The 19,699-nt window shown below is 39.7% G+C and overlaps 1 protein-coding gene across 2 annotated transcripts in view; it reads right to left on the bottom strand.

The window, feature by feature from the left end:
• Window positions 1-19,178, bottom strand: part of HOMER1 (homer scaffold protein 1) — a 143,224-nt gene extending 124,046 nt beyond the window's left edge. The window contains exon 1 of one of the 2 annotated variants that reach the window (XM_043592841.1): window positions 19,077-19,178. Coding sequence is in view for 1 of the 2 variants with exons in the window: in XM_043592835.1 (XP_043448770.1) it covers window positions 12,563-12,567 (5 nt within the window). In the remaining variant the exon portion in view is untranslated. Of the gene's footprint in view, window positions 1-12,562; window positions 14,386-19,076 lie in introns of those variants that run through there. The other variant, XM_043592835.1, reaches the window with a different exon arrangement.
• Between the last annotated feature and the right edge of the window lie 521 nt (window positions 19,179-19,699).

Below are 19,699 nucleotides of genomic sequence, written 5' to 3' on the forward strand. Positions count from 1 at the left end.
AAAAGCCCAATTGAGTTTTCATATGGCTACAAAGTTTCTCACATGTGTCAGCTTCATTTAGCAAATACAACGACTCTCAAAGCAAGGTCCTAGGACCAGCAGCATCAGCATCACCTGGGAGTTTGTTAGAACAGAAATTTGTGAAACTCACTCCCAGACTCACTGAATCAAAAACTGGGGGTGAAGCCCAGCAATCTCAGTTAACAAGCCCTCTGGGTGATCCTGATACAGGTTCAAAATTGAGAACCACTCATCTAATGTCAATTTTTGCCAGTTCCCTACTACGTTCTGGTCTTCCTTCTTTGGTCAAGACGTAAAGCATTTCCAAAGTTACCATATCTAACCTAGATTAGTTACTAGCACCTGGCAGAAGCTTAAAAAAATGTTTGCTAAATAACTAATGTATTAGGCTTCAGATGTGTTTCTCTCACCAGAGGGTTTTTAGAAGAAATTGGATATGAACGCCTTTAGGCAGGATGTGTTCTATTCACTTTCCCACAATCTTCATCAATCCCTACTGCCTTCTACCTCATACGTTCACATATTTTTCTGCCCAGCCAATGACAGCATTTGAATTTGACATCTAGAAAAAATAATTTATAATGAATAACTTAAAATCTGGATACAATATGGTCCACTCTTCTCTTACAAATTCCAGGCAAGTGAGTAACTTATAGCTATCTCATGATGATTCAAACAGGTACAATATGTTACCCAACCATTTACAGGTTTCCTGGTCCGGCGTGAAGCCCTAGGAAAGGTGTTTCAACATACCATCCCAAGATTTCTGTTCCTGGTCTGAAATCTTCAGAAAAGTAGACCCTGACTAAGTATTTCAAAGGTTCATCTGCCCAGTAACTACAGAGGTGGCTAACAGGGCTTTGACTGATGGAATTTATAATTTAATGTGAACTTTGGAAACTTTATATAAACCATGGACATGTAATAACATCAAATCATTTCTGAGAAACACTTCAATGAATTCAAAATTTAATGCATGAGCAGAGATTTAATTACACTAAAATTAGAATGCAGTTTCTTTCCATACCATCTACAAGGAAAACAAGATACATTTAATGAACTCATCACTAAGATACCAAGCTTCCACTAAATTAGAATGCTTCTTTTAACTATGAGGGGTTAGAAACCTCTCTCTAAATGAGTCACGACGTAGGTGAGCATCGATTTAGGATGCTCCGAAGTAATGATAGGAGCCTGAGGAGCTGGAGGACCTGGAGGAGCTGGGACACACTCTGCCATTTCATGGCGGCATAACCTCCTGTAAGTCACAACTCCCTTTGAGCTCTCTCTCCTTACCCACACAAGGTGTAGATAAGTACTAACACTCCGAAAACTCTTTACACTGAAAAACAAGAAACAATTGTTGCTATTAGCGTAACTAGTTCCTTAATCAATTGTTTAAAGACAAATGAAATAAGGGTAAGCTAAAACTGGGTCAAACACCTAAGTATATGTAAGAACAGTGACTGATTCTGATAATTTGTACTGTAGATATTATCATTTTTTAAACAGCCCTCACCCTAATAACCCAAGAGAAGTTCTAAAAACTTAATATATTCAGGGAGCTTGGGTAGCTCAGTTGGCTAAGCGTCCAACTCTTGATTTTGGCTCGGGTCATGATCTTACATTTTGTGGAATTAAGACCCGCAAATGCTGTGAGCACAGAGCCTGCTTGGGACTCTTTTTCTCTCTGTCTCTCAAAATAAATAAATGAACACTTAAAAAAATATAAAAACAGATTCTTCACAGAAAAAGCTAAAAGATTCAGAAAAACTAAAAAAAAAAAAAAAAAATTAAAAAATTCACAATCATACCTCCCCAAAATAAACATGGTAGCACTTTAAGGAATTTTCTTCAAGTATTTTTATGTATATACAGAACGTATTTTATATAGATGAGGCCACAGAGAATATACAATTTGGCATCCTGGTTTCTAACTGACCACTGCACCATCTTTGAAAACATTCTTCAGGCTGGCTTCCTACCATACAAATAGCCTACAGTTTAACTACCAATTATATACTAATGACTCAGAATATACTAATATATCACCAAAGAAAACCAAATAGTAATATTCTCATTAATGCCTTTTTCTTTTCCCCACACTAAGTATCAACTCAGCATTCATAGAGTATTCAATGAAAGCAACAATGAAAATTAGACAACTAAAATTCTATATATTATCAGTTGAGTAAGGCAGCCTGCGAGATCTGGAATAGTTTGTTTTAAATCAACACAAAGATGGGTTTAAGGATGGCTTGGGAGTATTCCCATTTAGCTGAATGTATACAGATCCCTGGCAGTACTGAGTAAACAAGAGTAGGTAGAATCCTCATTCTGTAAACATCTTGGGAGCTGGCAGGGTGATTACGCAAAGCACATGAATTTTAATGTTAAAATCCACGTGACAGAGATTCCTAACAACCCAGGAGAGAAAATGGCAGTTTTGCAAAAGGGAAGCATATAAAGATAAAGGGATAGGCTAAGCACACTCAAATATTTTGAGAGGTTCAAAGTAATTGTCCTATATGTTTAGTAATGTACAGACTTACCTTCTGTGAAGACTGACAGAAATTTTCTAACATGAGCACTTGGAGTTCTTTTATAGTCAAATCCACTTAAGATAATTTCTTAGAGACTTATTAAGAGCCTAATGGGGGAAACTGAAAATAACTAGGGCAGAAAATTGTAACTCACAAAAAAAGCCTTATTCAGAATAGCTCTCCTGAACTTCTTATAAATGCTTAAATGAAAACAGAAAGACAATAAAGTAAGATTGAGGCATGCTTAAATGTAAAAGTAAAAAGAACCAACAATTTACCTAGAAAAATGATCAGAAAAATAACTGGTACATCCAACTGTATACCTAATTGCTATTAGGAATCCGGATTTTCTGTATATGGAAAAAGGATTCTAATTTTCCCCAGATCCTTTCAACTTACATTGCACTTGCATGCTATACTATGAACTAGACGGTTAGCAAACACAATATATAGCACTCACAAGACATATGTACCAGAGCTGTGGCTCTCAGCACATTTCTAGTAAGGCTCTCCTATTAAACACAGGGACATGGGGTGCCTGGGTAGCTCAGCGGGTTAAATGTCTGACTCCTGATTTCAGCTCAAGTCATGATCTCATGGGTCGGGAAATGGAGCCCGCCGGTGACTTAAGATTCTTTCTCTGTCCCTCCCCTGAGCATGTGTGCATGCTCTCTTTCAAAACAAAAACAAAAATATACACGAACAAATTTCCCCCTTCTATGGGTTAAGGGGAGGGAGGAAGTCATGGACTCTTGTCTGCAGCCCTCTGGACTCTGACACACGGATCCAGATGTGCCAATACACATGACATGATAAACATGACTTAAAAAGAAAGTAATGAAAGCTGCTTTGGTATCTGTGGTCCCTTGGCAGTTGTTTGTGTTTAATTTCTGTCTAACTTATTTGGTAATTTTATACAAAGTTCTCAATTCTTACAACTGCTCTCTGCCTTGAGGAACTAGGGCCAAACCCTCAAAGATAACATGGAAATGTTTCATGTTTTATGGAAGAACATTAAAAGAAAATATCTATAAAGCAAACCTTTTGTTTTTTAAAGCTAATAGTAGCTACTAGGAGATTAAGGTGATTTTTTGAAAGCTAGCATAAGTATAAAGGTAAATTTTATTATGAAGGGAAAAGATTGACTCAATTGGTAAATTTTTGTATTTTATAAATAATTTTATTTTCTCATACAAGAAAGAAAAGAGGAACTTTTTGCCTTCCTCCAGTGGCCTACCTTAAAAGAGACAAGACAGTTATATATAAGTGAAATTCAGTGCTTAACTAAGTCAAATGTTAGTCCTACCCATTTAAAATTCTTTTAGCTACACAAAAGCCATTTTGGATTCACAATCCATTAGTGAAGGGGGAACCTCATGAGAAAGAGTATTTGTTTTTGTTTTTTTCCTTTGCAAGGTCACTAGAAAGATGTCCCTGTAAAATTAATTCTAAACTGTACTTAACAGTGAAGTGAGATTTTTTAAAACTTTTTTATTTTTTTAATGTTTATTTATTTTTGAGACAGAGAGAGAGCATGAGCAGGGAAGGGGCAGAGAGAGAGGGAGACACAGAATGTGAAGCAGGCTCCAAGCTCCGAGCTGTCAGCACAGAGCCCGACTCGGGGCTTGAACTCGCGAACCTCAAGATCGTGACGCGAGCCAAAGTCAGACGCTTAACCGAATGAGCCACCCAGGCGCCCCTTTAAAAACTTTTTAAAACAAGATGGGAAAATAAATGAAATACAGTTAGTTGACCCTTGACAATGTGGGTTAGGAGCGCCGATTCCCTCAACGGTGAAAAATTCACTTATAACTTCTGACTCCCCTAACACGTTACTAATAACCTACTGTTGACTGGAAGCCTTACTGATAACATCAACAGTCAATTAACACACTTTGTGTATTATATACTATTTCTTTCAGTGAAGAGAGGGAAAAGAAAACGTTATTAAGAAAATCATAAGGAAGGGGCAGCTGGGTGGTTCAGTCGGTTAAGCATCCAACTCTTGATTTCAGCTCAGATCATCCTCTCACGGTGCATGAGTTTGAGCCCCACATTGGGCTCCCACGCTGACAGTGTGAAGCCTGCCTGGGATTCTCATTCTGTCCCTCTCTCTCTCTGACCTCCCCACCCCCGGCTCGCACTCTCTCTCAAAATAAAAGAAATGAACCTAAAAAAAAAGAAAATCTTAAGAGAAAATACATGTATAATACTGCACTGTATTTATATAAAAAAATCTGTAAGCGGACTCACGCAGCTCAAACCCAAGTTGTTGAGAGATCTACTGATACAAGTGGATGAAAAAGACAGTATATATACCCATGTCCGTAATTTCAACTTCTCCTCTGAAAAATATTGCTTAATACAAGCAGCATTGATTCTTATTGATCTCATCTCTTTTACTCAGATATTAGGGAGCACAGAAATGACCAAAGGTGTACTATTTATGATGGATGGGAAAAGGAGAATCAGGCTACAATTAAGAGCAGAAGTTCACTGATAAATCTGCTTCTTTTAACAGAGAGTGATAGTGAAATGTCCTAATTTTATGGAATATGGAGGTATGCTATAAAAACTAAGATTTTAACTATATGCTTTTATTTACAGGTTGAAGACCACTGAATGATCAGCTTTTACAAAGTTTACCTACTCCTGCAATGCCTGGTCAGTAAGATTTGGAAATTTTATCTCAATTCTTTGCAGACAGGCTAAAATCTATATAAACACTGCTTATTACATGGAGATTCTTTTGAAATGAAGATACTTAATGAGTCCAAAATCTTACAATGCCCCAAAAGCACTCAATTTTTCAATACTTAACAGAGGAAAATCTCTAGGAAAATCTCACTTATTACAAGAACATAATGAGTCTTATAAAACAGGGTCAATTTACTGTATAAGCCACAGATCACAAGGCATTACAAAGATGCAACACAAACAAAAAATTGCACATTTCCTTAAACTAAAGGTAATCTTTACTAATTGAGATATAAATCTATTTAAAACATCTTATATACAGGGGCACCTGGGTAGCTCAGTCGGTTGAACATCTGACTCTTGATTTTGGATTAGGTCATGACCTCGCAGTCATGGGACTGAGCCCTGTTGTCAGGCTCCAGCACTGAGAGTGGAACCTGCTTGGGATTCTGTCACTCTCTCTCTCAATCTGCCTCTTCCCCACCCACGTCCATTCCCTCTCTCTCTCTCTCTCTCTCAAAATAAACATTACAAATATACACACACACACACACACACACACACGTTTCAAAAAAGTCTTAAGTCACTTAAAATTTCTATTAGGAAAAATTAAATATTTGTAACTCATTTCCCTTACTCTTTTGTCCAGTGAGTTGAATTCTAAATAACATAACAATCCAGTAAGTAAAAATAAGTATTTCAACTAAACACCAGAGGTCTGAACAAAATAAAAATCATATGGCAGCAAGGAGGTTAGACCTTTTGAGATTCAATCATCTTTTCACTGAGACATTTGATCACTTAAAACTAAACTAAGTTTACAAATTATTTATAAAGACAGTTTCTTTGTTCAATCCTTTAATTGCATGAATAATGTTTCAGGTAATTAGCCTAAACCAACTTTCAGAATCCTTTAATCCCAAAAAAGAAAAGTCACACTAGTCTGATGTACATTGTGACTTCATTTCAAAATTATTAAATTAATAAACTTTGCTGAACCAAAGTTAAGAGCTCCCCTAAACACTTCCTTTATGTATATATATTTTGAAAAGGATTGTTTTTGTGTACACTTGTTTGCTCATTGACAGATGTGTAAGTTTGTGGTCAAAGTTTAGTAATTCTGTTCTACAGACAGGAAATCAAAAAAAAAAGAAAAAGAAAAGAAAGTTATGTGAACTAAATAAAAATAGGATTAATAAGGATGTTTTTAAAAAGGATTAACGTCTACATAATACAACTAATCAAAATGACATAACACATCTTGTTTTTGAGAATTACATAATCACATCTTAACATGCTACTCATAATCACTACTTTGTTTTTTTTTTAATGTTTATTTATTTTTGAGAAAGAGAAATAGCACACAAGGGGGAGAGGGGCAGAGAGAAAGAGGGAGGGAGACACAGAATCCAAAGCAGGCTCCAGGCTCTGAGCTGTCAGCACAGAGAGGGACTCAGGGCTCAAACCCACCAACTGTGAGGTCATGACTTGAGTTGATGTTGGACGTTTAACCTACTGAGCCACCCAGACATCCATCATAATCACTACTTTAGTTCTTATAAAAACCTCAGGTCAGAGCCAAGAACATCATATACTACATCCATTCTGTTTCCCAAATAATCCCACCTCTAGTATTTGCTCCTCCCTAAAATTAATTTATGCAGATTAAACTTAAAGTAACCAACCCTCACTAGTTTATACATTCCCACTAATTGCTTTGTCTAAATACTCAAGTACCATAATCTTGATTCTCCTCTTCTCAATTTCTGCCATGCTAAATACGTAACCATTCAAAAAGGTTTTTTTTTTTTCGTTTTTAAAACTGTAGAATAGGATCTAATTTTTAAAAAGACATTATAAAATATCTTATTTGTAAATCTAAAAAATAATATTCATTTTGGCATGCTAACACACACTGTTATCCCACATAGAGATGTTGCTACTTTTCAGTCCAGAGTGGATGGCCTTCCCATCCCATTACCACCAAATCCGGAAAAGCAAAGTCCTCCTCCTCCAATTTTTTTTGGTTGTGGGGGGGAGGGGCGTTGGGGAGGGTGGGCACTCAGATGAGCACTGCCAATCGGACACTGAAGCAAACTGAAGCTGGGAAGTAGGGGGGAAACTGCAGGAGTTTAGGGAGACGGGAGTAGGAACGGCCTTAAATTTTTTCCAGCACTTTCAAGAGGGTAAATGCACTGGGGCCACGGGAGAGACCCTGAGAGTCCATGTGATTATACCTGCCCCTTGGACAAGAGAAAAAGGAATGAAGTCACAAGGATAAAATGAAATCAGAACAAAAAAGAATCAGAAGTCTTGACTATAAGGAACAATAGGTTTAGATGGAGGGAAAAGGACATCTGAAAGAGCCAGGGTCATCTTGTCTATGTATATGTTACCTTGAAAAATACCTAACAAAAAAATGAGTTCTTTCAAATTTTAATGGGGGGGGGGGGGGAATTATGCCATTAATATATTAAAAAATAAACCTATTCTGATGATATTTCTCATCAGAAATCTGTAAGTATATAAGACGAAGGATATTAACTTAAACTTACTATGGTAATCACTGCACAGTATACATGTGTATATGTGTTGAATCATTACATTGTGGGCCTTAAAGTAATACAATGCTATATGTCAATTATGTTTTAATAAACTGGAGGGGGAGGAAACATCTATTTGCTTATAAGGCAATATCACTGACAATTCCAAATATTCTTTAATTACTTGCTTGGGGGAACATGTTCTCACTCTTCCATGCAATTTGTGTGTTAGCTAGAAAGTCCTTTTTAAACTTCTACACTCAAGATTTCAAGGCCCATCTGAATGAGCAGCTCAGCAAAGAACAAACATATCATGCCAATTCCTATATTTTTACCCCTGCACACGAAATGCCCTAATCCTGAAAAAGTCCCACTGAGACAACTGCATACAACTCATCATCATCCCTCCTCTCCCCTCACCCTGGAATTTTCTAGGCCCTGTTCAGCCATCCATTTCCCCTACTAGCTAGGGTTCATTGCTCCGGCTTAGTGTTTCCACAGGACCTAACAAACAAAACCAAAATTTCAATGGTTTTTAAAACTAATTTTTCATCCTACTTACCCAACCCTTCATGTAACTACTCTGCTTTAAATCCTTTAGTGCTTCCCATAGCCAAGAGCAGTGTTTTTCGAATTACCAGTTATCATCACTGGGTTGTTATATCAACTTACTGGATCTCAAATGTCATTCTTTCTTAAAACTAGAAAATACGACCAGTGCATCACACAAAGGGCATTATTTTGTGACATTTTGTCATTTATAATATGAGCGCACTAGGTGGTGAGGTAAGAATGTGTATCTTACTATAATGGGTCAATGCCCCAAAAAACCTTGAAATACACTGGCTTTTGTTTGGTCTACAAAGCCTTCTAACCTGGCCCCTGCATAAGACTCTGGGCCTATCTCGTACCACACTCCACAGAGCTGAGTTTGTGAAGCCAAACTTTTTTGCAGTTCCTGGTCTCAGTACTGTCAATCACACTGTTCCTTCTGCCTTGAATGCCTTCTCAATTGTCTATAAGGCACACCTGTTCTCTTTCATTATTTAATAGCTATTTACACCTCTACAATAGCTTTTTTATCCTTCCCTCAGCAGCTAATGCTACACGCACACATATTTTGTGTCCCTAAGATGCCCTACATCAGGGCCCCTTAGACATTTCACTGTACTTTCTAATTTGGCTGTCTTCCTAACTTCTAAACTATAAACTCTCTGAGGGAAGGAGCACATTTTATTAGTTTCTGTACCACCAACACTGGGCTGCCGAACATGCCACATGTTAGGGATTTCACAATTAGTAAGATGAACCAATATACAATTAAGGACGTGCATCTAACTTCTCAGATGTTAGTAATGATTGAGCGATTGCCTTTCCAGCCAAGCCCATTCATGTTGCACTGCTGGATCAAAATTTCCACGTTTTTGCCTCGGCACCCAGAGAGCAGCACCCAGTAGCCTGAGGGAGAAAGAGGGGTCAGCTTCCTCTCTAAGCCAAGAAAGGACTCTTCGGGCTGCAATCAGCAGCACCCACTTTCATGCTTCCAGGAAGTTATCTGGGGAAAGGTAGAGAAGATGGTTTCCAGAAGTTCCCAGAAGCAGGTGAGACAAATCAGAATAGCACTATCGGACCTTATTAGCACGGAGAATCACATTTTTATAAATAACTTTAAATGGGGCGGCGGGGAGGTTCTCTATACCCTTGTTGAAGGCACTAAGTTGTCAATATGAGCTAAGCAAAACAAAAGGTGGCATAAAATACCTTGTTGAAGTTCCTTAATTTCTATTGCTTCCTCTAATGGTTCTGAAATAGCTACTGACTCACTGCTCTCATTAGGAGATACTACTTGGAGGATGACTTGGGGGCTGGACCTAACAGGCGCTCCTCACTGGAGCTTTGAAGCTTTTTCCAGACTTTATTTTACACACACGAATGCTCTACTTTTTAGGGGTCTGATGCACCTATTTCACAAACCAATTCTTCAACTGCCTTCACTGTAATTAAAAACAGTTCGGGCAGCATCCAAGATATTTTGACAGACTCTGGCAACTGTCATTTTCAGCTGTTCTTTTTCCATTTCCACAGTGGTTCACAAACTACTATTATAGGAGCCAAGTTTGTTTTCTGCCTAATCACCCATTTTGTTTAAAACTAAAAATAATTCAGGGGCGCCTGGGTGGCTCAGTCAGTTGAGCATCCAACTTCGGCTCAGGTCAGGATCTCACGGTTTGTGGGTTCGAGCCCCGCATCGGGCTCTGTACTGACAGCTCAGAGCCTGGAGCCTGCTTCTGACTCTGTGTCTCCCTTTCTCTCTGTCCCTCCCCATTCATGCTCTGTCTCTCTCTGTCTCAGAAATAAACATTAAAAAAAATTTTAAAAAACTAAAAATATTCTTTCTGCTTAAACTTTGCCCCTAGACTTGCAATTATAGCCATAATTGAGGCAAAGAAAAACTCTTATTAAAAACTAACATTCAAAAATATGTTCATACGATGGTGAAACTCTTCACCACAGTATTAAATTTTATATACTTGTCAAAGTAAGGTAATTTAGGACTACCCCAGAGAAAACTTTAAAGGCCATTTAAAACACCATTTCCTTTTGGTTTAAATAGATACAGGAGACTATACCTATTCCACAAACACTTAACGGATATTGACACCTACCAAGTGTGGAAACTTCCACAAATGCCTCTTCTATGCTCTTCTCTTCTACCTGTCCATCCTCTCTTGACAACTCAGATGGAACAGATCACTATCCATGGGAAATAATCATAGCCCTACACAGATTTTCAGAAAACTAATGCCAGAAACACTCCTTTTCCTCTCCAGTCTACTTCTAAAACTTTATTGGGAAAAGGACAAATAAATCAGTTTAAAAGCAAATGTAATTACACTGAATTATCAAAAATGTGTGTCATGTTGGGGGGGGGGGGGGGGCTTATTTTAATAGTTTAAATACCAGCCCGTTTGGTAGGAAGTTCATCCCAAACTTCTCTTGGTAAAAAGGTAAGCATTCATGCAGCTTAAAGATTGTGGAAAACCCGATTTTCTTCCATGATGCTACCACTCTACAGTCTAGAGAACGCAGCCTTCAACATGAAAAATTGTCACTTGATTTTTTTTTTTTTTGCTCTGACATGTTTTAGACACAAGAGCTGCAGATTCTCAAGGAAGCCATATTTCAAAGGTTTTAAATAGCAGTATTTTTCTGCATTTTCTCTTATTAAAATTGGTGCATTTCATCCCAGTTTTAAATGCCATTATTTTCTAGCTGATATTTAAAACCTGCTTAGAGAGAATAATGTCTCCATCTGAAAGATCTACTTCAAGAAACCAGCTAGTAATTAAAATACACAGGAGAAAACGAAAATAATTCATTTTTACAGACTGGAAAAAAACGTTAAAACTTATCATCTAAGTCCTTCATTTTACAGATAATAAGAGTCCACAGAGGTTAAGTAATTTGCCTCAGATTACCAAGTGACGAATAGCAGTACTAAAATAGAATAAGGTATTTTAATTGCTTAGCTCTACCTCAAATCAACCAAGTTATATATATTCTCATCACTTGTCACTCAAGTTTTAAAAACAATTATCACTCTCATTAATTCCTGATGAAGAAAGAACTCCCTACAACACATGTTCTACATCTTCAAACTTGTTCAAGTTAATAAACTTCAAATTCTAACTCCCAACAACAACAAAAAGTAGTACTATCTAAGAACTTTCCTCTCGAAGTTTCAAAAAATAAAGTTTAGGTGTACATACCCCTCAACTGCCACAATAAATTTTGGTCTATTCTTTCAATTCCTGTCTCTTAACTACACTTGAGCTGGGTTTATTCAACTACAGAGAGAAGGAAAATTCTCGAAGTTCCTCTTTGACAAAAAGCATGGACAATCTGTCAATGACATGACTTCATCATTACTCCATTAATATATTTCTGACTTACATTACAAAGAGTCATGTTATCAAGTTACTGTGTGAAGAGTTAATGAAAGGCTGGAAAACACACTGTTGGTTGACATTGGTACTGAAAGAAGGTGTGGATCTGACACTGTTAACATCAACTGAAAACCTGAGCTTTAGAGCAAAAAACAGAAAAAGCGAACAAGTTCTTTCAACAAAAAGATTTTTCCTTTGAAGCTCTGATCTACTAAGTGCACCGGCACTGTGGAGACGACATGGGTAAGAATTTCAGATTTTCATTTTAATGCCCCAATAAATCAATTCTACATGTTAGCTTTGGATATTCAAGGGCAAAACAGAGGGCACAGTGGAGGCAATCATTTACCCTGGATCATTTTCAAGGACTAAAGTCCAACCACTCATTACTTTACAATTGTTCCTTTGTGCAACTGATTATTCTCAAAGTACTTAGAGAACGCAGTACTTTTCTCTCAAAGACCCTGGCAACGAAACCTAGGACAGTATGATTTTCATTACAAACGGATGCAGCAGGCTGACCAGTAAAAGGGCAGAAGATGCTGTCTTCTTAAATATTACTAATCGAACTCTCTTCTGGTTACAAATTATCAAAAATTAAAAAAAATTAGGTATATATGTTCCCTCCTTATGGCCTCCGGGGTCACTCTATAAAAATATCTTATTAACAGGTTAACAAACCCGTATTTTTAATGTACGACCAGCTTAGCAAGGTGGCAAATTTGTTTGAAAACATAAAACACAATCACCACCATCGCTCAACAACACACATAAACAGATTCAAAGCTATGTTAGGCACAAAAGTCCTTACCCCATTTTGCCCAATGAGAACTTGCTCTGAAGTTTCTGCTCTTCTGCTACAGAATAACTTCCAAAGGAATTTCTCCGTCTGCTATTTCGCAGTTGCTTTTCCACCCCCCGAGATCCTTTTCTGGAGGTATTTCAGTGGTGCTTGACAATTCAATTAGTTCCCTTAGGTAAAAGGATTTCTCTCTCGTAAATACCAAAACGTTCAAGCAGAGGTGGCATTTGCTTATTAGAGTTAAAATGCTGCGCGGAGGAGACAGCGGTCAACTCTATTCCACAAAATGAGTCTACGTGTCTGTCGGAAACGCAGAATCCAGCTTCACCGAGTCCTATAAAAAACGAGTTCGGTGGTCATTTCGCTCATGTCCTCCTAGACACTCGGGAAGAGCCAGGTAACTCGGCCTTTTGGTGCTACTAAGGCTGCGGGTTCAAATTTCTCCACCACACCAGTTCCCTTGGGGGTGGAGCATGTAACCCAATGCGACGTGCACTTTACAGAGATCCCTACGAGAAAATAAAAATCCTAAAAGCAGTCATGCCACTGCTTCCCTGCGCTCACGTTAGAAAAAGCTAGATAGAAAAATCTCCTCGAAGTGCAAACCCAACAGCTCGCGATGTGCACGGCACTCCACATTGGAATCTGTCTTTTAAATGTTTCCCCTCCTAAGACTCGGAGCAGAGAGGAGGTGGGGAGGAGGAAGAGAAGACTGGGCAGGATCGATTCATTCTCCCGAGGAGAATAAACGGAGCCATTTCCAGGCTGGCAGCAGGCTGGGGGCGCAGCGCACGCCGGGGAGCAGGGGGAGGGGGCCCGATCCCACCTCCCTCAGCCCCTTCCCGCCTCGCGCCGCCGAGCACAATGGAGCCCTGCTGGCGCCCGGCCCTTCATTCGCGGCTGCCCGTCTTCCCTCCTCTCTTCGGAGCACCGCAGGTCTGAGGCTGGCGGCGGCGGCGAATGAATGAATCAGAGAGCCAAGCCCCACGCTGCCCCCGGCACCCGCTCCCAGCGCGAGGGCGGGCCGAGCAGCGGCGTTGGACTGAGCTGAAGGGTCGACGGGCGGGCGGCTAATCCCGCGTCGCGGGCAGGGGAGCGGGGCTCGAAGCCGCGGGAGAGCCGCTGCTCCAGCGCCCCCACCCGCGCTCCTCGCCTCTCACGCTCCGCGCCGCCGCCACACGCCGCCTCACAGTCCCCGGGCCCGCCACCGCCTCCTCACGCTTCCATCACCGCCCACCTCCGCCGGCCTCGAGCTCCCGCTCGGCAGAGCAGCGCCGGCCCGGGCGGCCTGAAGCCCGCCGCTGCCTCCGCCTCCACCGGCCGCTCGCGGAGCTGAAGGCGCTGCTTCCCGGGTCAGCGCCGCCCGCGTGAGCAGAGCGCGGCGGCGGAGCGGGCTGCGGAGGGCGGGGGAGGAGGCGGGGAGAACCGGGGGCGAGAGCGGTCCCTCCCCCCGTTCGTGGGAGGGAGCGGGAGGCGGCCACCGCCTCTGAGCCGCGGGAAGGCGTCGGGGGCCGGGGCGCTGACCCGTCCCTAGGGCCCAGCGGGGCCCTACGGGCGGCGGGAGAGGAAGCAGCAGCCGCGAAGGCGGCGGGAAGGCTGGTGGTCAGGGGCCGAGACGGCCCTCGTGGGGAGCTAGTCCGGCCTGCAGGTCCGTCAGTCCGTCCTTCCTTCCTTTCCCCCCCTCCCTTAGTGGCGGGCGGCGGGCGGACCGTGCGCTCTGCTCCTCCGCTGTCTCCTGGCCCTGCTCCCGGCCGCCACAGCCTCCTCCGCGCCCCACACCAGGTGCTCGCGCTGTGTCTCCATCCTCCCCGCAGGAGGACCTTTAAATAGCAACGTCAGCGCGCTCCTCTCCGCACACACGTCACCCGCCGCTCTCGTCACCCGGGTGCGGGGGATGATGTCACGCGGCCGGAAGTACTGCTAAATTAGGGAAGGAGCAGGGGGAGGAGGACTCGGTGAGCAGCTCTGTGCCCACCTGCTCTCGCTTCTCCTTAAAGGCCAAAGCACAGGAGACAGCCCTAGAGGAGCTCCGAGAAGGAAGCGGCGGGAGGAGATTTCCTTGCAACAAATGTGCCAAACACAAGTGAATCATTCGTAGCAATAGTGCCGAAGTGTCAAGCGGGTGATATCCTATCTCCCACTCCCACCTTTCGCAGCATCCCCAAGCTTCTCAAGTTTCAACTAGCACGGAAATGTGGGAGGAGAGCCTGATCACTGGTGGTAGATGTATTTCCAACAAGACTTGGGAAAAAGCATCTTAATTTTTGAAAGAGTTATTAAATGCCATTCTGAACATAGTAGACTTTAAAACTTCCCCCCCCCCCATTAGTGGTTACCCACATCACGAAAGAATAAAGAGCAGAACTATGAACAAGCGGTACAGTGTTATAAAGGATGGTAATTAAGGTTGGAGGAGGGAAGGCAGTCAAATGATCTAAATGTTTTCATTTGCAGAACAGCAACATTTTGGCATAGAGTAGTGAGACAATCTTTAAAAGCTCACATCATAATTATTGTCATATCTGTAGCAAATGCCAGTATACCCTCCCAGTTCCAGTTTATCAAGAATATGAATTCCAGTCTATGGACTTTAAAAATAAGAAAGACTACCAGATTCTTTTTAATATTAACAAAGGTTCATTCAGATTATTTTTGTATTCTTTAGTTTTGGCCATGGAGTATATAATTACAATATCACTTAAGTATGTTGTTTTTCATTTCCTATATGACAAGGGTGAGTAGCCATTTATAGATTTACTGATTATGTATGTGTCTATAATAAATCATATTATGAATGCTTTTCAAGTTGCAAATTGCTACAAAGTTTTTAAAATGTCCTTACTTTTATTATTCGAGTACTGGGTAAACTCGAATAATGAAGTTTGATTTGGTTTAATTTGATAATCGTGACCCGGATATGGAATTACTGCATAATGCCAAAGGCCATTGCTATTTCAGAGTTGGTCTATAAATTCAGTGACCATGTTTTCCAAACTAAAATCCATACACATCATTTGACAACAGACAAAATATTTGAAATCTGAAGTGACCTGGAAAATCCAGAACATAAGATTACCAACCTACAGTGATTATTGGGAGAGCTATAAATGGATATCCATGCATTTGTTTTATTTTTTTTTAATTTTTTTTTTCAACGTTTATTTATTTTTGGGACAGAGAGAGACAGAGCATGAATGGGGGAGGGCCAGAGAGAGAGGGACACACAGAATCGGAAACAGGCTCCAGGCTCTGAGCCATCAGCCCAGAGCCCGATGCGGGGCTCGAACGCCCGGCCGGGAGATCGTGACCTGGCTGAAGTCGGACGCTTAACCGACTGCGCCACCCAGGTGCCCCCATGCATTTGTTTTAAATAAAAGGAGATAAAACTCTACACAATTTCTATCATGTATGTTTTAAACATGTTTTAATGTTAAACTACTCACATGATTCCTAGTTAAGGAAATTGGTTTTCCAGGGTTTTGCTTTTACATTTTCTTGATCAAGTTAGAAGCTTGATATTAAAGGACACCAGCCAATAAAGTTAGGACCAATTTGCAACGAAATCAGGCTTTCTGTTTATCTTCACATTATAAAATCATGATCTTATAATTTGAAATATTGAAAGTAGTTTTGTTAAGGTTATAACAAAGGTTAATCAAGAACAACCCCTGCTTGCCAATTTGTCTAATATATATTATCACATTAATGGAAACTGGTACTGACTTATATTTCAGATAAATGGTAGCTTCTTATGTGTAAAATGTTAAAACAATAAAACTGTCATTCTTCAAATAATGTCGTCCCTTGGCACTTGCAAATTAAAATACAAATTAAGTTATTATTCTATAAAATCTCTCCACAAACTATTTACTATCTGTACTAAATCACTTTTCTCTCTTTCCTGCTCTTTCCATTAGTCCATGTAGATTAGAGCTCTCACTTTACCATTTTCAAACACTTCATTCTACCCTTTTAGCAGAACTTCCTCCGGTTTCCTATCTTATTCCCCCTCATCTTTACCCAACTGTCAAAACAGCATGTCAGCTGCTTTCCTGCTTTTAGAGTGCTGACCCTTCACTAGAGATTCTACTTTTCAAAGCTACCATGGTCTCTTTCTTCTTTTGTCGACTTGAAATTCAGAGCAACTTTTTTTTCTATATAAATCTGTGCATCGTGATGTAATTACTCAGATTCTATGTGATTATTTAATGTTGGCCTCTGTCCTCAACCTAAAAAAATCTACCAATGGTTGGTCAATTTTTATTTCTAGCTGGTATTGGGTTAGTATATTGAGGAATACATATGTTTGTGTATTCAAAGGAATAAGTAAAACATTTTATGTATCAGAAAAAGTATCTGATCAGAAAAAAATAAAACTACTTGGGAATGCAAGCTGATGCAGCCACTCTGGAAAACAGTATGGAGGTTCCTCAAAAAACTAAAAATAGAACTACCCTACAACCCAGCAATTGCACTACTAGGCGTTTATCCAAGGGATACAGGTGTGCTGCTTCGAAGGGACACATGCACCCCCATGTTTATAGCAGCACTATTAACAATAGCCAAAGTATGGAAAGAGCCCAAACGTCCATCGATGGATGACTGGATAAGGAAGATGTGGTATATATATATATATACAATGGAGTAGTACTCGGCAATCAAAAAGAACGAAATCTTGCCATTTGCAACTAACGTGGATGGAAATGGAGGGTATTATGCTAAGTGAAATTAGTCAGTCAGAGAAAGACAAATATCATATGACTTCACTCATATGAGGACTTTAAGAGACAAAACAGATGAACATAAGGGAAGGGAAACAAAAATAATATAAAAACAGGGAGGGGGACAAAGTATAAGAGACTTATAAATATGGAGAACAGATAGTTACTGGAGGGGATGTGGGTAAGGGGCATTAAGGAATCTACTCCTGAAATCATTGTTGCACTATATGCTCACTAATTTAGATGTAAATTTAAAAAATAAAATTAAAAAAAAATAATTAAAAATAGATAAATAAAAGTACTTTTCTGCTCCCTTGAAACAATTTCAACACAATTTTGAGAAGAGTCAGAGAACCATTCTATGGCTTTCCATGTAAAATAAATCATCTGGCAATGCCTCAGTCAGTTAAGCATCTGAGTTCAGCTCAGGTCATGATATGGCAGCTCATGGGTTCGAGGCCTGAGTTGGGTACTGAGCTGACAGCCTGGAGCATGCTTCGAATTCTGTGTCTACCTCTCTCTCTCTGCCCCTCCCCCATTTGTTCTCTCTCTCTCTCTCTCTCTCTCTCTCCCCCCCTCTCTCTCTCTTTCAAAAATGTATAAACATTAAAAAAAATTTTTAAATAAATATCATCTAAAACCAAGCTGATGTAACCCAAATGCTAACAGTGAATTTCCAACCCGGATTGCTTTGTATGTTTTTTAAAGTAGCGAGCTTCCTAGAAAGTAATATATTTTCTTTTCCCGGAAGAGGTAAAAAGTACTTTAGTAGAGTTTCAAATTTCTAACAGTTCCTGTTTCCCACTACACTCTGAAAATTTGTGGAGAGGTTTATGAATACCCTCTGATTTTAGAACCTGTAGGCGAAGGCATCTGTTTTAGTTACAGAATTTACTTCCATGCCCTTAATAGGAGATGGCAATATTCAATGGGGTGTTCATAGATTGGGTGTGAGATATGTCTTTTTCAATGAAAAGACACCTAGGTGATAGACTTTGTAAGAAAGATGGTTAAAGCCAGATTTTATTTTTAATTGCTTAACATTAGGTAATAGCAACTCCCTTTTAAGTTCTCTCTTTTTAATTACCAAAATACCAGTATTACTTTGAATAAAATCATAGTAGAAATAATAAATGAAAAGATAGTTCAGCAAACAAAAGAAGTCTCAAGATTCATGGTTTATGCCACATAGTTATGAAGAAACCAAATAACTAGCAAAGACTAGAAGTAATAATAAGTAATAATAAAAAAGAATGACAGAGTTGTAGGGAAACAGAGCTTATCCAGTTCATCGTCCAAAGTCATCCCACCTCCTCCACAATATAACAGACATTGGGTGGCAGTAAAATGTGTTTGGCCTATTCAAAACCCTATTTTATTATTAATTATGTTCTGAACCGAACCAAGGTAGTTAATGGTTCAAGGATATAATGGTTTGGCATCTCCAGGATATAATGGTGGGTTAAGGAAAATTTTTATTCTTATGAGTTTGTGCATTTTTTTATCAGAGGCCTTGGGAGTGGTGGAGGGAGGGAAGTTAGAGAATTAGTTTCAGGAAAGATATGATTTAGAACACATGGGAGATAATCTCATAAAACTATCTTTTGCTCTGATTTTTTACTGTAAATTCATTATTTTTTTTTCTAAAAATGGTTAAAGAGATGTAAATATAATCCCAGACTTATTAAAGAACACACCAGAAAGTTTTTGTTTGGTGCTATGAGAAAATTATTGCACAACTATATGTGTGAATTTTTAAAATATTTAGAATAGATGGGGTATGGTGCCTTTGAGAAAATTACCTGGCTTAATTTCAGGTTGATTGTTCTAAACAGCAGTTACCGAGAACAGGCTGGAAAAAATATGCAGATCTGCAGAGAGCTACAGTAAAGAATGTTGAGTAAAAGCTTGTGCTATACCTGTGCGTTTACTTGGAATGGAATGCTGTGGAAGCTGATTGCCATGGTAACCAATAATCTTTTTCCTGAATGGGAGAACAGGACAACCATGAGGAAAATGCTTTAAATGAGCTACCTTATTCTGTGATGCTTCTGGTGCTAGCTAAGAGAAAAACAACACCCAAAGTATTTAGGATAGCCATGCTTATAAAAGGAAGTCGCTTTCTTTCCAAAGAGACAAGGCTGAGGCAAAAATTGGGGACTTTCAAAGGGAGATAAGGGCTTAAGATGGCAACTGGAAACTCTCTGAAGCAGAACATAATTGGTAAAGACTCTGACATGACTAAAAAGGGCAGAAGCAATACCTAGAAACTGTATTAAGGCTCTCCCAAGCATCAGAGGTCAGGCATAAGTGAAGATTCTTAACCTTTGAGATTTTCAGCCAAGATATTTCATGAGGAATTTATAAGACCTTTTATTTCTTTTAATCTGGTTCTAAATAGTAATTTCTCTAAAAATTGAAAAGG

This window comes from Prionailurus bengalensis, chromosome A1 (genome assembly GCF_016509475.1).
Source record: "Prionailurus bengalensis isolate Pbe53 chromosome A1, Fcat_Pben_1.1_paternal_pri, whole genome shotgun sequence".
In the NCBI taxonomy this organism is placed as follows: Eukaryota; Metazoa; Chordata; class Mammalia; order Carnivora; family Felidae; genus Prionailurus; species Prionailurus bengalensis.